The 16,123-nt window shown below is 35.3% G+C and overlaps 1 protein-coding gene across 1 annotated transcript in view; it reads left to right on the forward strand.

Annotated features, from left to right (window-relative positions):
* LOC127789872 (protein SHOOT GRAVITROPISM 6-like) overlaps nucleotides 1-16,123 on the forward strand; it is an 85,326-nt gene that overhangs the window by 7,609 nt on the left and 61,594 nt on the right. The window contains 8 exon segments of the mRNA XM_052318926.1: nucleotides 489-560; nucleotides 6,270-6,360; nucleotides 6,452-6,547; nucleotides 9,237-9,315; nucleotides 9,407-9,470; nucleotides 10,421-10,435; nucleotides 10,437-10,525; nucleotides 10,898-11,003. Coding sequence (XP_052174886.1) covers nucleotides 489-560; nucleotides 6,270-6,360; nucleotides 6,452-6,547; nucleotides 9,237-9,315; nucleotides 9,407-9,470; nucleotides 10,421-10,435; nucleotides 10,437-10,525; nucleotides 10,898-11,003 — 612 coding nt within the window.

Raw genomic sequence — 16,123 nt, forward strand, 5'->3', positions numbered from 1 at the left:
GATATTCTCAAGCAATTTCCTCAAGCAGCAGGTCTTCTCAGCATTTCTTGAGGACAAGAAGATTTTGAAGGGAGGGATAATTGTTATGTACTAACGAGATAAGGGGGTGCTATTGTAATTATAATGTACTAGAGGTATAGAGGTAGGAAGTAGTATATTAGAAAGTATGTAGTAGGGAGTTGTATTTTGTTTGTTATCGTATTAGGCAGTTGGTACATTCCCAGCAACGGTAATCTGTTACCGCATATGGGAAGGGATTGGGTCAACTATATATACGAGCTGATCATTCCCCATCATTATCGAATGAATGAATATTTTTTGAATTTCTGAACTCTCTCTCTCTCTCTTTCTTTTCCTTCCTAAACTTCTTTGTTCTCGCCCTTGATCATTCAAGCGATCAAGTAATTCCAGTCAGACCATCGGGAGCTGACAGTCCACCATCCCCAACCTCTTTTTTTTTTTTAATTTTTTATTTTATGTTCTTGCAGGAACTAAATGCTGATTGGCAAAGAGCTGCTGCAGGTGTGCTTGTTGCAATAGGCTTGCATTTGCCAGACCTGGTAATTTCTTTGATTTGGTTGTTATAGCTGATGAAGAGCATCATTGATTGGTTTTCATGTGTATGTTTTACAAATAAGATTGGGGCATTACTTGAGAACAGATTTATTTCTTTTATTTTTTAGTATCTATTATTATTTTCTTTTCTATGAAAGTCAAATACCTTTGCATGTTTTTATATTTACTATTTTGCCTATATACATGTATATATTTATTATTTAGGCATGTCAGAAGGTGTATAAAACCCTGTTCCTATGAAAATTTGGTGTGGGAGGATGAAGGAACACATGTGGTTTAGAAGTGAGAACAGAAAGCAGCGCATCAGATGTAAGAAGTGGAATAGCATCATGGAGCTGAGGTTGCTGTATTTCAATGCAGTCAATGCAATGTGATATATGGCTGAAAATTGGCTTTCTATGAATGAGCCAGTCATTAAAGTTCTTTCAGTTCATTTCACCTGGCACAGTCATGCTAATATTTTCTTATATCTTTTAATATACATAGACGAGTACATACATGTTTACACATTTATATTTGTACTATTAAAAGAACTTCTCAAGCTCTTGAATTTGTTGGTGTAATCACCCATGTTTGTAGATTTATTTGACAAGTCTAATTGTTTTAATCAATTCAGTACATCCAACAATTAATTTCATGTAAGTAAAATAAATTAACCACACAAGTAGGGACATATTTATATATTAATGCATATATATGATTATACTTGGACACCCAAAGGAAAAATGATTAGATTTGGTCTAGTCTAGCAAATCACTATTGATAGCTGGATAACAAAGGGATAGATGTGAGGCTCTGTTTCGTTATAGTCTTACTATAGAGCGTGCCCCATTTCTGCCTTGCATAGAGTTTGGGCTGTAGTCCCTATTGCCTTGCTGAGGGAGCTCTCTACAGTAGGATGGCTTTAAAGTAGAGCAGTCTCTCATCTTTTGAAGGGATTCTTCATTTTTTTTTTTCGTGGCCAAAGGAGGAATCCGTTCTTGTTTTAAGTGTTTTGTTCATTTAATTTGTGATTTGTCCACTTTATTAGATTTATAGGTTTTTCTTACTAATTTGCCATTGTTCTCTTTAGGCACTCTTAATTTATCATGGTTATATAGGGTGTGCTACATGAACTGAATTCTAGTTTGCCTGTCATCTTTGTCTATGGTCATATCTTTTGTAAGGACTTTATAACTCATATTATGCTCAAGAGTTTCTGACTAAGTTTTTACAGGTATTCCTCTACATCTTTTGTTAAAAGATTCCTTTCATTCCATTTAGGAGGCTCTATTAGTCTTCTTATATGATTAAACCATTTAATCATGTTTCATGCATCTTATCTTCAATAGGAGTGGCCCTGACTTTATTACGAATAACCTTACTTTTAATTCTATTCTTTCTTCTATAGCCACACATCGATTATAATGTCTTCGTCCTTGTTATCCTCATATTTTGCAGATGTTAGTGCTTTTTTGCCTAACTTTCCATGCTGTATAATAAAGTTGGTCTTATGCTAACTTGCATTTTTTTTAACTTTTAACAGAATTATAATTTTACTATCACATAAACGCTGGATGCACTTTTCCATTTAACTATCCCAAGATAATTTTATGAGTAATGTAAAATAAGGGAATGTAATTGTGTATCGTATAAATGGAGTGTACAAACATTTATATGCATGCAGCCTATTCTTATATAAGGAAACAGAATAAATTAAAACTATACAGGAATAGGAAACTATCTATACAGCTAATTACAGCTAATATTGCTACCTTAACTTATTATAACATACAGCAAATTACATCCCTAGGATATGTTACTAACAAGTAACATCCTCGTTAATCTCTCCATCTTTTTATATGATTGATCTAAGATGTTTGAACTGGTCTTTACTTGTGATGACTTGATCTTCAAGTTTCACCATAACATTAGCCTCACTATATTTTTAGTAAACTTACATTCCATATATTTATTTTTTAATTTGGTCAACTTAAAACCTTAAAGTGTTCCCCCATATCTCAAGCTTAGCATCACACCTTGCACCAAGACATTGTTGTTAGCTGATAGCATACACTAAGGTAGCTTTGCTTGGATGTGTTTGTGAGTTCATCCATTACTAGGGCAATGAGACAAGGGCTTAATGTGGATCCTTGATGTAATCCAATTGTAAAAGAAAAGCCTCAGTCTCTTCCATGTGTAGTAACACAGGTTTCTGTTTCATGTTTTTAATAACTTGTACATAAGCAATTTAGACTCGTTTCTTCTCTAAAACCCTATATAAAACTTCTCTAGCCCTTTCTTTCATGCTTAGTAGCAAGTATATAACTTCTTTTCTTGAGCAAATGCACAAAACTATCTTGATTTTTGGACACCTTGGTTTCTCTTTTTAATATATTATTGGTTATCAGCACAAAAAAAAAAAAAAAAAAAAAGAAGCATTAACATACTTGCGCCTACCTGAATTCCCCTCTTGTGCCTTAGATGCCAATCCACGAACTTGCAGTTGCTTTTGGTTATGCCAACTAAAATCTCATAGGAACTCCAGGTGACCATGATATTCTTCTTCAATGAGTGCATGAGTACTAAGATCCATGAACCTTTGGGATTCATTGAAAATTGAACCATAACAACCAATATATTTTCTTTAAAGTAAAGCACTTACATTAGATGCTCTTTGATCTCTATGTTGTATAGTAGAATAACCTTTTGATGCAATCTCTTATGTCTCAAAACTTTTTTGAAGCAAATCTTTGACCTTTATTTATAGGGTAATGAATTTAAAATTTGCTATTAATAATGGTAAGGTCATTGATTCAAGTTGTGGAAATAACCTCTTTGCATAGCAAAAGTAAGGTTGTGTACAAAAATTGACCCTTCCTTGACTATTGAAAAATAAGGAGTCTTGTGTACTTAAAATGCCCTTTTTAGTCAAGTTAGACATGATTTGGAGCTCCAAATATATTAGGAAAACAGATCTATCAACAGCAATGCAACATATCAAGCCTTAATTCACTAGGTTGGGTCAACAACATTAATTCTAGCTTGCCAATCATATCTATCCCTGGCCAAATCTTCTGTAAGGCTCTTATATGTTATGCAAGAATTTCCCACCAAATTAGGAAATATCTATTAAAAAAAAAGAAAAAAGAAAAAGTCACAATACTTTTCTAGAATAGAAAATTATGCACTACCTTTTTGGTCATCAAAACCTTTCCTGCACTTGACTTGGACATTCTCCTACTTCAGCCTAAGTTTCAATAAAGTTACAGCCTAGCTGCTCAAGCAGCCAGCCTGATACTGCTGGAGTAGATGCTGCTTGCAGCTGCCAGTTAGCCACTGGCCACCGTAATCCAAATTCTTTTATTTGTCACGTGAAAATGAATTGCATTTTTCAAGTCAAACCTACAGAGACGTCATATTTGTTATTTTGTCTCCTTTAACTTCATACTAGCCTAATCATTGAGTTCTACACCATCATTTGGCCACCATGATATCATCATCACTTTCAATCATCATTTACTTAAGAAGCACATCTATGATCTGGGACTTGGACACAACATGATATAGACAATGCTGAGAATACCAGTTTTTGAAACACCAGGACATGCATTGGCAGAGACATGCCTAGTTATTAGTTATGCTTTTTTATCTATATGTGTGAAAATAACTTATGTTCTAGGTAGTCAGAAATGTGTGGAGAACATAAATGTGATTAGAGGGACTTAATATATTTAGAAAGTTATATTCATATAAAGTTTTTGGAGTTAAAAAACAATATAGATTGACATTATTTTAATTTACAATAGATTTTTGACTTGTTTGTTTAAACTTATAATGTAGTTGTAATGGACACAAGATGCTGTGATGAATGGTGTCTTCTACATGCCCATAAATATTTTATTTTATTAAAATATTAGCAAATAATAACGCATGTGTGGACAAAATTTTTGTCATTCATCTAGAGTGTCCGATGAAGGTTAGTGTCCAATATGGTACTTGTACTTACTAGACATCTACCAATCATCATGGAATCGTTTCATCTTTTTCTTTATTTTCTTCTTGGGTTCCAAACTTCAGCTTAAATGCATTTCTTCACCTCCAAACATAATCTTAATACTTTTTCCTCCATAATCACCAGAACTGAACCAATACTCTTATTGATTAAGGCACTGGTTTTAATGTTTCACTAGTATAGTTGTTGTCCAACTAGTTCAACCATCTTACAATTAATAAATACTAAAAATGATTTAAATAAAAAATAAACATCATCCATCGTTGTTGTGATTGTCAACTGCATATTATCCTAACCAAGTTGGGGTCTGTGCATGGCATTCATAGTGTGGCAAAATTTTACTCTAAATGCCCTTCCTAACGCAACTCTTTAGCGAGGGAATGATGAGAGAAAGTTTCCACATCATCTTCATATGGAAAAGTTTCATGAGATAGTGGCGAATGAAGATAATTGATGTGGTCATGTTCCATCACATAGTTGATATTGAACCAACTCGTGTAATATGGAAACATGGCTCAAATAAAAAATAAACCTAAAAACAAAAATTGTTTACTCATGATGATAATCCCGCCAGCTTAATATCTATTGATCACCATGAAAACATTAAAGCACCATAGTGAATAATAACAAAAATGCTGTAGTGTGTAAACAGCACATTAACAACTTTACAACTCATACTTGTAAACACACATGCATACATATATAGATATGGAGTATAATACAATATATGGTAACTTTAGCTGCTACTTAGCTTGTTGCCAGCACAGGGGCTGTTTGTTGAAGGTATTGATTACTGTTGGTGCTTGGTGAAAGATGGAGGGAATATATACGTGTTGTGTTTATGAGATTCAGACAGCGAGAAATGGCCTTTTGGTGAGTGGGAGCAAGGTTTTGCTGTGAGTTTGAGAGACCAAAAGCATATCTTTCCTGGGCCTTCATGTATATGCTTGGTAATTGTTTTCTTTCCCCAATTCTTTTATGCCAAAAAGACAAAAAGGACCTCAGCTTAAGTGGCCCAAATATATTCAATAAATGGGTTAAGAGCGTAGTTTCATCATTGTACAAAATCTTGCCCAGTTCACACAATACTGCTCAGCTTAACAGTTCACACAAGAATCAGCTGGTTTATCTGTTCTTTTGCATATTCAGTAAGGCAATCAAACTGGACAAGTTGCATGGCTGGTTGCTTGTTGAACCAGCCTATCTAGTATAGTTCTGGTAACAGTTGTTTCCTCATTGTGACTTCATTATAACTTGATGCACTTGTGCCATTGATTTGGATGTTTATAGCTCTGATATTTGAGAACTTGTGCCTTGAAAAGACCCTGATAAACCCTACCTAAACCTGAAGCAAGCTTGATTACTCAATACTAAACAAGTCTGAACAAAATCTGAATAATGTTACATGTTTGGTCATGAAATTGACAATGTCATTAGAAAACTAGCTTTGTTGAGATGATGTGCTCTTGCTCCAAATCCAAAAGATATACTTTAGCAACCATGCCTGGTTCCCTTTGCCATTATGCTTATAATCTTTACTTTTTGATGTATTGTTCCAGAGATTGATCTTTTTGCCACTTCACTCTTATCTTAATGTTACTCTTTCTGTGCTTAACTCTCTCCTCTCTCTCTCTCTCTCTCTCTCTCTCTTTGCGACACTTTGTTGAATACTCCGATTTTATGTTTTATGCTTTTCCAGATGATGGAAGAATTATTTCTTCATCTATCTGGGCCAAATTCATCTCTTCCAGCTATGGTTCAAGTACTTGCAGACTTTGCTTCTGCTGATGGTTAGTCATCTTTATTTTCTCATCAGCTTAAAATTTTTGTAGTGCTTGCTTAGAATGAAGTGGCTTATAAACTACTCTTTCCTAATTGAAGCATTGCAGTTTACTCCACGCCTCAAAGCTGTACTTACACGGGTTTTGCCTATACTTGGAAATGTTAGAGATGTCCACCGACCAATTTTTGCAAATGGTATAGTGAGTTTGTTTTGTTTAATTACTACAAATTGACATCTGAAGTTGGGTGAAAGTCAGTTTCACCTTGTAAGCTAAACTCATGGATCATTTTGCATGTTCTCTTATCAAGTAATTTAACTTGTTTGAGAATTCTCTTTATTTTTATTGGTGGTTCATTCTTGTGTTAATTAATTTAAGGATATGAGAACTACAGAAGGAGAAAAACCTTAGAACAGATGGCATACGGTATCAGAAAAGCTCAACTTGGACATTGAACTTGTCAATTAAATCTACAAGAGAACAGTAGCATTTACAAAAAAATTATCTACAGGAAAGATGAGAAATATGTAATAGTCAAAATCTAGTTTTTGACTGCTAGTCAGTGCCATCATGAGGTTGCTTATAGTAGAGACAACTTGACAACTTAAAATGAAAAATTACCACTTTCTTAACAGTTTAAAAAATTTAATGCAAACTGACATGGACTTTTAGTTAAACTCAGATGGCACCTACATCGTGTTAGAGGAATCCAACTTTGGATGCCAGAACTGTCTCAGGTTCAGAATTTTCACACTTTTATCACTGAAATTAATTCTCCTGCCTGAATTGACTTTCAAACTGGAGGCAGCTTCAAAATAAATCACTACATACTGTAAATAGCTTTAACTGATGCTAGTCTGCCTCACAGAAGAATATGAACTCATCTGCAAGCAAGACTGTTTCTACTGTTGCCCCCCCTCCACTGATCATCCCGAAGCCTTTTGTCAAGTCAGCTTATTCAAGGCTCGCCACCCATCCAAGGCTTTGATCACTATAAGAAAATGGATGTGGTCTATGGTCATCCTGTATTAGTTCTTGAGCAGTGGCTGCAGAAAAATTTGTGGGAGAACCATTAAATAGGATGGGAAATCTGAATTCAGTTCCCTCCATTGTTGGCCCAAACCCCATCTTTCCCTAACCTAATGAAGGAATCCCAATTCACTTGATTAATCCTTTTCCATATCCAATTGCTGATCACATCATACATGGTTACTCGCATTTAATTCTTGAACCCACAATCTTGTTGACTATGAGGATTGATCTGTAAATTATATTCTCTCTGTAATTCTATGATATTCTAAACATTCCCAACACATATGGAGAGTGCTTAAAATAGAATAAGGAACAAAATGCCAGAGAAGTTTGACGGTCTCCATCCAAAACAGGCAAACAATTCCAAATGGTGCAAGGTGCCAGGCCAGCTTAACTCTGCTCTATTTTCTTAACTATTATGTATTACGTAAAGAAAAGAGAAATAAAATAAACATGGGAGACAAAGGAATACATAAGAAAGCAACAGATCAAATAATCTATTATCTTAATGAAATCAATTTGATCAAAGGTGCATAGTGGTGCTACTTGAGTTTATCAATAATTAGACTTCTGGCTAACAGGCCATACATCAATAGGTTATCCTTGAAAGAGTAAATTGTTGTTGAATAAATGGATGGAATTACCATTATTAACCCTTATTTGACCTAGAGAAAGAGGACCGTCATCATCATCACAAGCTGTAATCTCACTAGGTGGCATTTGCTACATATATTTGTGCACCATCTCTATCATGGCTATATATTCTGCAAGGTTGTTATGTCTCATACCATGCCTATTTCCACTTTAGCCTTTTCCTACTTCCGTTGCTATGAACTTTTTCCGTTCTACCCACTTTCCTCATCGGTGCATCTATCGGTCTTCTTATCTCATGTTGAGATCATCACCTGTCCAAATCATCTTAATTCTGTCTCGTGCATCTTATCACCAACAGGTGCTACTCAATCATATTATGGATAATCTCATTTCTAGTTTAATCTTTATTATATGGCCACATATCCACTGTAACATCTTTATTTTTGTTACATTCATATTCTGCACATATTGATAATTATTGTTGAACTTTTTCTAGCCATACAGTACTAGTCTTGTAGTTGCATGATAAAAACTCCTTTTTAGCTTTAAAGGGATTAAAATATTATAAGATGTTAGAAGCAGTTATCCACTTTACCACCTTGCCTTGATTATGTGACTAATGTCCTCAATAATTTCCCCTTCTTTTTGAGATCTGAGATATCTGAATTGATATTCATTTCCTTTCTAGGAGTAACCTGATCTTCAAGTCTCACAATAACATTATCATCCCTTGTATTTTTACTAAACTTACATTCTCTCTCTCTCTCTCTCTCTATATATATATATATATATTCAGTTTTTGGCCTACTCAATTTGAAGCCTTTTGGATTCTAAGGTTTCTCCCATAATTCATGCTTAGCATTCACGTCTTATTTTGTCTCATCTATGAAACAATACCACCTAACTCCATTAATGGTGTATAGAGATGTAAATTCCTACAATCTTACCTTAAAGATGATGGGAATGGGGAAGTTCAAAAAGGATATTTTTCTATCTTAGTCGTAACTGTGAGCAGTTTTTGTACTGGAGAATTCAGTTCAATAAGCTAGTTCACCTTAGTCTACTGACTTCTCCTTCTTGCTGTTCATCTTTTTCATTTGAACTTATTTACAAATTTTTCTTTGACCTGGATTTAAGCATTTTGCTCAATCATGTTGATATTGTGTGCATATAAGAATTATTGCATTTAATATCTTTCTATTCTGTTCCTTTTTCTCTTCAAAAGTTCTCTAACTTCTAAATCTGCTATTTGAATCCAGCATTTAAGTGTTGGTGTCAGGCTTGTTGGCAATATGGTGTAGATTTCCCGTTATTTTCACTTCTTGACAGTGATGTCATGTGAGACCAGCTTTCTGATATTTGGTTAATTTTTCAATGTTTTATTTTTTTTTTCTAAACTGTTTGTTTAAGATGGTTTTATTTAGTGCAGATCATTTTTAAATTCTGCCTTTGAGCTTTTATTGAGAGTTTGGACAACTTCTCGAGATCTAAAGGTTTGCAAATTATTATCATTTTTCTGGTTCTTGGTTCTCTTCGTAATGATATTTTTTTTTGATAATTTCTCCATCCTTAGTATATAAGTCCATTCTTCTTCTGTATGAATATATTTTTTAATTGGCCATCATTCCTCTTGATCTCATTTTCTCTTTGAAATTAGCTTTTCTTAGTCTTTGCTTCACGGGAATAGCCAGTTGCTCATGGTATTGCAATGGTTTGTGTTTTAGATATGAAGTGATGTTTTGTATCTCTGTTCACTGCTATGCATCTGTTTTTTTTGGGTGATAACATGCATCTTGCAAAATAACCTCCTTGCAAAACAAGGGTAAGTTTGGGTACCAAAACTACCCTTCCTCGATCCTTACAAAGTGGGTGCCTCTTGTACTGTTGAATGAAAAAACCATTACATGCTATAGATCAGTAGTCTTATTTGTTTGTTTCATAGCAACCACGTTTATGCTTCAAGGGGGTAAGGGAATGATTCTTCCTTCTCTTTTTAGGTTGAATGTCAAATTTTCACAAACAATGCAATCCTGGAAAAAATAGATTTACTCTCTCTCTCTCTCTCTCTCTCTCTCACACACACACACACACACACCCCTGCATGAGTGCACATGCAAATGGTTTGGTACCTTACACGGTGTAGCACTGTGCATATAGCTGTATTGGTATGCCATGGTCGTGTAAAATATCTGAAGTAATATAGGATATTGGTTTCAGTTTGAGTTGCATACCATTCTATAGATCCATATGCAACTTTGTCAATATTGGTGGGTATTATTTGCTACAGTCAAAGGTCAGTATATACTTAAAAACATGCACCTGCTTTGCTCATGCAGATAATCTTTTCTCATTTTCTTTCTCCTGTTTGACAATTAAAGAAATTATCTTATGAAAAAATTGAATTACTGGGTGTTGGGTATTAACCTAGTTTTGTCTGCTACAGGTGCACATATCTTCAGGTGGAGGCACTGGGTCAGATGGTTGGACTAATAACTCGAACACAACTGAAGTTGGCTTTGCCAAGACTTATTCCCACCATTCTGGATCTGTAAGCTAGAGTTTTGTATGATTCTTTCAGCAACATGCTTACATTGTAATATGTACAAGGTGACTAGAGTGGTAGTGTAACCTAGGGACCCGCTGTAAACTAGGTTACCGGGAAGTCTTGGGTTCACATCCTTCTTGCTTTATTTGATATTGGCGGCTTTTGGGTCATTGCTGGTATCTTGTTGGCTCTGGGTGTTGGACTGATGTGACCCTACTATGAAAGGTTCCCTGTCCTAAGAAGAGAAATCAAATATTTGATGCCTATCCATGTACCAAAATTTTGGTAGTAGTAGTTTATTGAATTACCTAGTATATATATATATGAAATTCAATATGGACTTATTGTGGTGTTTTTACTCTTTCTGTTGATTAGGTACAAGAAAGATCTTGATGTTGCCTTTGTGGCTACGTGCAGTCTTCACAATCTCCTTAATGCCTCTTTGCTGTCAGAAACTGGTCCTCCTTTGCTTGATTTTGAGGTGATGTATAGCGCATGGTGTTACTTATGCCAATCTATTTGAAATATTGATTTTACTCTCTTGGTTCTTTTTTAAATTTTGATTGTTAGTCAAATTGGAGTTATTTCTTAAAGTCTCATGGATATTTTGTTTATTTATTTTCTATAGTGTATGTAGAAGGAAGTTGCTATCATTTCCATTTTTCTTTTTTGTTGCTAACATTTACTTTTTTATTTTTTCTCTCATGGACATATAATAGCAGTTGCTTAGTGCCATTTGTTGTGAGGTGTAAGGTATAAACCCTTTGTCATGGGAGTTTGAGGTCCAAAGAAGCTAATCTGCCGAACATCAGGGAACTTACTAATTTTGTTATTACAAATTGGTGACCTTTTTATACCTGTCAAAATGGAAATACTGATACTGTTATGCGTCAATCTTTCCTTCCCAAAATTTGGCTTTTTATTATTCAATTCAGAAGAAGAGAGTAAAATTTCCATACATCATATGAATAATTCCTTATGCACGTTTAAGGGAGTTGGTGGTTTTGTGTTGGTTAGTTCTGTTTGGTTGAGTTGGTGTCTTAGATTGCATTTTTTCTGATATTTCTGAGGTTTTCTTTTTCATTTTGTTATATAGGGGAACAATTAATCTTGTAGCACAATATTCCAAATTTTTGCAGAACATAAAAACTAAAAAGTAAGAACCATAGATCAATCTCAAAATTATTTGATGCAGGCAATATTTTTGGTCATTGACAAATAACCACATAAGATTTGAAATTGATGAAATTAAATAATGCCAAAGATATTATTGTTCTGTTCATAGTTACACAGAATGTGGTATGTTCCAATTCATGGTACATATTTGGGCATGAGGTGCGGTACTTAGCTAGATACTTAGTTTGGTTCGTTGTTCGCTTTGAATAATGAAATAAGCTGAATTCTGGAAAAGCTTACTTGAATATTATTGAATCTGAGTAGAGGTATTTATACAAGTACAAAATATCTATTCTACCTCCTAAGAAATAGGAATAAATTCAAATTTAGATAACAATAACTAATATTCGAAATGCTGGAATTTATCTTCTGCTTTCAAGTTGTATCTTCCCTTGAATCTTGGAGCTTTATCTTATCTTTTAAATCTTGAAGTCTTATCTTATCTAGCCACCTTATCTTCCTTTTTTAAACTTGAGCACCCAATCTCATTGTCCGATACTCCCCCTCAAGTTAGAGAATAAATACTTGTCATTCCCAACTTGTCAATTAGAGATTTGAAACCTGGTCTTGTCATGGCTTTTGTAAACACATCAGCCACTTGATTTGTTGTAGGAATATAGGATAGATTAATTCCTCCTTCCTTACTTTCCCTCTTTATAAAATTTTGATCTATTGTCACATGCTTCATTCGATCATGCTGAACTGGATTTTTAACAATACTAATTGCTGGTTTACTATCATTGTACACCTATGTTTGCTGTGACAAAGGAATATGTAAGTCTTCTATCAGCCTTTCTAACCAAATCACTTCACAAATTCCTTGAGCTATAGCTCGGAATTCTGCCTCAGCACTACTGCGGGTAACAACTGATTGCTTTTTACTTCTCCATGTAACCACATTCCCCATACTTTAGTACAATAACCTGAAGTTGACCAGCCATCTTCAATAGATCCTGTGCAATCTGCATTAACAAAACCCTTAATTCCTTTTTCTGCTATTTTCTGAAATAGCAATCCCTTTGAAGGTGTCCCTTTTAGATACCTTAGGGTATGAAAAACAACATTCATATGCCTTTGGGTGGGAGAATGCATATATATTAACTTATTATACTCACTGCATAGGCTATATCTGGCATTGTAAGGGATAAGTAGATTAATTTTTCCACCAACTGTCGGTATCTTTTCTTCTCTACCGGGGCATCATCACTAATTTTTCCAGATTTCCAGTTCTTTTCTAGAGGTGTTCTAGCAGGCCTACACCCTAACATACCTGTTTCTTTTAACAAATCAAGTGTATATTTTCTTTGTGAGATGAAAAGTCCTTTACTCCAAGCCACCTCCATTCCTAGGAAAAATCTCATGGTTCCTAGGTCTTTGACTTCAAATTTAGCTCTCAATTGTTTCTTTAGGCTTTCTATTTCTTGCATGTCATCTCCTGTCACTATAATATCATCCACATAGACGATCAATATAGCCTTCCTTCCATTAGCTATGTGTTTTATGAACAAAGTATGGTCTGCTTGCCCTTGTTTATACCTTAACCCATTTAGGGTCATGTTGAATTTCTTAAACCAGGCTCTTGGTGATTGTTTTAACCCGTATAGAGACCTCTTAAGCTTACAGATCTTTCCAGTGTCCACTTCTTGCTCAAAACCAGGAGAAACCTGCATATATATTTCCTCATCCAGATCTCCATTGAAGAAGGCATTTTTAATATCAAATTGATATAAAGATCACTCTAAATTAACAACAGTAGAGAGTAATACCTTGATAGAATTTAGTTTAGCCATGGGAGCAAATATCTCTTCATAGTCAATCCCATAGGTTTGGGTGAATCCTTGGGCCACTAATCAGGCCTTATATCTTTCAACAGTTCCATCTACACGATGTTTTACTGTAAATACCCATTTACATCCAACTATCTCCTTATTTGAGGGCAATTCTACTATATCCCAGGTATTATTACCAACTAGGGCTTTCATCTCTTCCATAACAATAGCCTTTTATTTAGGATCCTTCATAGCACTTTGGATGGTTTTGGGGATTTCAATGTTGTCTATACTTGCAACAAACACCCTGAACTGAGGAGACAACTTTGTATAAGTCAAATGATTAGGAATAGGGTACTGAACACATGACCTTATCCCTTTTCGCAGTGCTATAGGAACAACCCAATCCAAATCATCCATGCTCGTAATACTGTTGTCCTCAGGTTGACTTGGCTCCCCAGATGGATCAACCTTCGGATTTAATGGCTGACTATGCTGAGGTTGTTGATGGCCTTTAGGCCGCCTGGGATAAATTAGGAGAGGACTGTTAGGAGCTGGGAGGTGAGTATCAAGGGCTAGAAGATGAGTGTTAGTGTTAACCTAGGACTATGCGGTATTACCCTTAGATGATATAGGCCTCTCTCAACACTCCCAAATCCTCCCGGGGATAATAGGAATTGAAACAGAAAACTTAAGAAATCAAACAGAATGAAAATAAGAACAAGAAACAGAAAACAAACCACACAAACACCAAGATTTATCCTGGTTCAGTTTCCTTTGAGGAAACCTACATCCAACCTTCAAAGAGCACCCCGAGCAGTCTTATTTATCAAATAAATCCAACCCGAATAGCAGCAAGATCTCTCCCCTATTCTCGAGTACAAACATCAACTTCTCTCCCAAGATTACAAAGCTAAATCTTAACTCTAGCCTTCCTCTTAGAAAATACAATGCACTTGTTATGATAGAAGAGAATAGAATGACCGCACACACCCCCTAACACTCTATTTATAGTGGGCGGTTATCCCTAGAGAAGACATTAGATATTTACAGTTTAACCCCCCACTTATTACTAATTACAATTTGAGATATAAACTTCTACCTAATTCTTCAATGGCCCTCTAGCACACTGCCATCATTTATTGCTACTGCCATCATCTTCTTATACCATATACTCGAGACAACATTTCAACAAATCTCCACCATCGTCTTGAGTATACTTCAACCTTCATCCATCAAGCATTTGCCTTTCATAGATGAACTTCTCTTGCTCTCATCTTGCTCTCATATGACCTGCTGCATAAACCTGATCACTCAAAAAACACAAATACATCAAACAAAACAATGCTGAAAAACATAACAATTAACCACCTTTGAATAAATTTCAGCTGCAATAACTAAACTTGCAACTCTCATTAGATATTATCCTCCTTAAGGGATTTCCTAATGAACATATTCCTAATACCAATATGATTGATATACTACATGGTGGGACTAAAGACTAAGCCAAATGGACTGCCCATTGGCTATCCCAACTTTCTCTACCTAGACATTCCTTTTAGGGTTCCAGCTATACAACCAGCAACCTAAAATACATAACTTTCTGTCTAAGTACACTCCACCATAAACCAAATCCATAATTAATGTTATTTCTTAATCCCAAAGGTTTCATCCTTTTATACAGCATCACAACAACAGTGTACCCCACCTGGATAGGCCTTATCACTGCTAGACTTACTCCTAGCTCCCATATCTGGCCTCTTAGGCTTTACCACTGTCTTTCTTTTATGTTTGCTTCAAAAAACAAGACTACTCAACCTCTTTTTCTTAACTCTCGTCTAACTACCAGCCTACTAAGATATGCTTATGTTTGGAAGACCTAGACTGCCTCAAGCTGTCCATTTCTATTCCAATCTCTATGCGTTAGATTTCCAGCTTATCCTTTCTCCCACACTCTCAAACATTGATCTAAACACTCAGCTATATCTTGAGAGTTCTATTAGGAGAAAAATATCAATAAAACTGCCTCTCAATATATTAGGCATACCACTGGAATACGCACAGCTTTTCCATGCACTCATTTTTAACCCCTTGGACCATCATAAGAGACTCCAATTCTTATAATATTTTGGCTTAGGAATTAACTCATAGAGAGACCTTCTAAGCAATAAACCTTGCTTACCTTTCCCTCTAACCTCTAATCCCTTGGGCTACTCTATAAGACCAATTTCTCTCTTAATTTTCCATGGATACTAGCTGATTAGTGACACCTATTTGACCCAAATTAAGCCTTCATGTGCTGCTATAACCAATGGCCATGTCTAGCCTTTTCCCTAGATAATTCACAAATAGACACTGCAACAACACTCCACCCTTTTAACCTAAAAGGGATATTCCATTTAAGTCCAAGTTTAATTTTCTCCCCAAATTTACATGGCTCCATGCCATTCATTTGGACATGAGTGCAGCCCTCTTTCTTATACAAGGGGCTCTATATCCCAGCCTATCCTTAGCACTCAAGACAGTGCATAAGCATCTTATAAACCCAACATTCCATACCTCACTGGAACCTAACTTAAGACCTATCACTACCCATCCTAGGCAGCACTCTAAACCTTATATTCCCTTGTTCATTTCTACAAGATGATTCTATTTC

The sequence above is a fragment of the Diospyros lotus genome, chromosome 14 (genome assembly GCF_014633365.1).
Source record: "Diospyros lotus cultivar Yz01 chromosome 14, ASM1463336v1, whole genome shotgun sequence".
In the NCBI taxonomy this organism is placed as follows: domain Eukaryota; kingdom Viridiplantae; phylum Streptophyta; class Magnoliopsida; order Ericales; family Ebenaceae; genus Diospyros; species Diospyros lotus.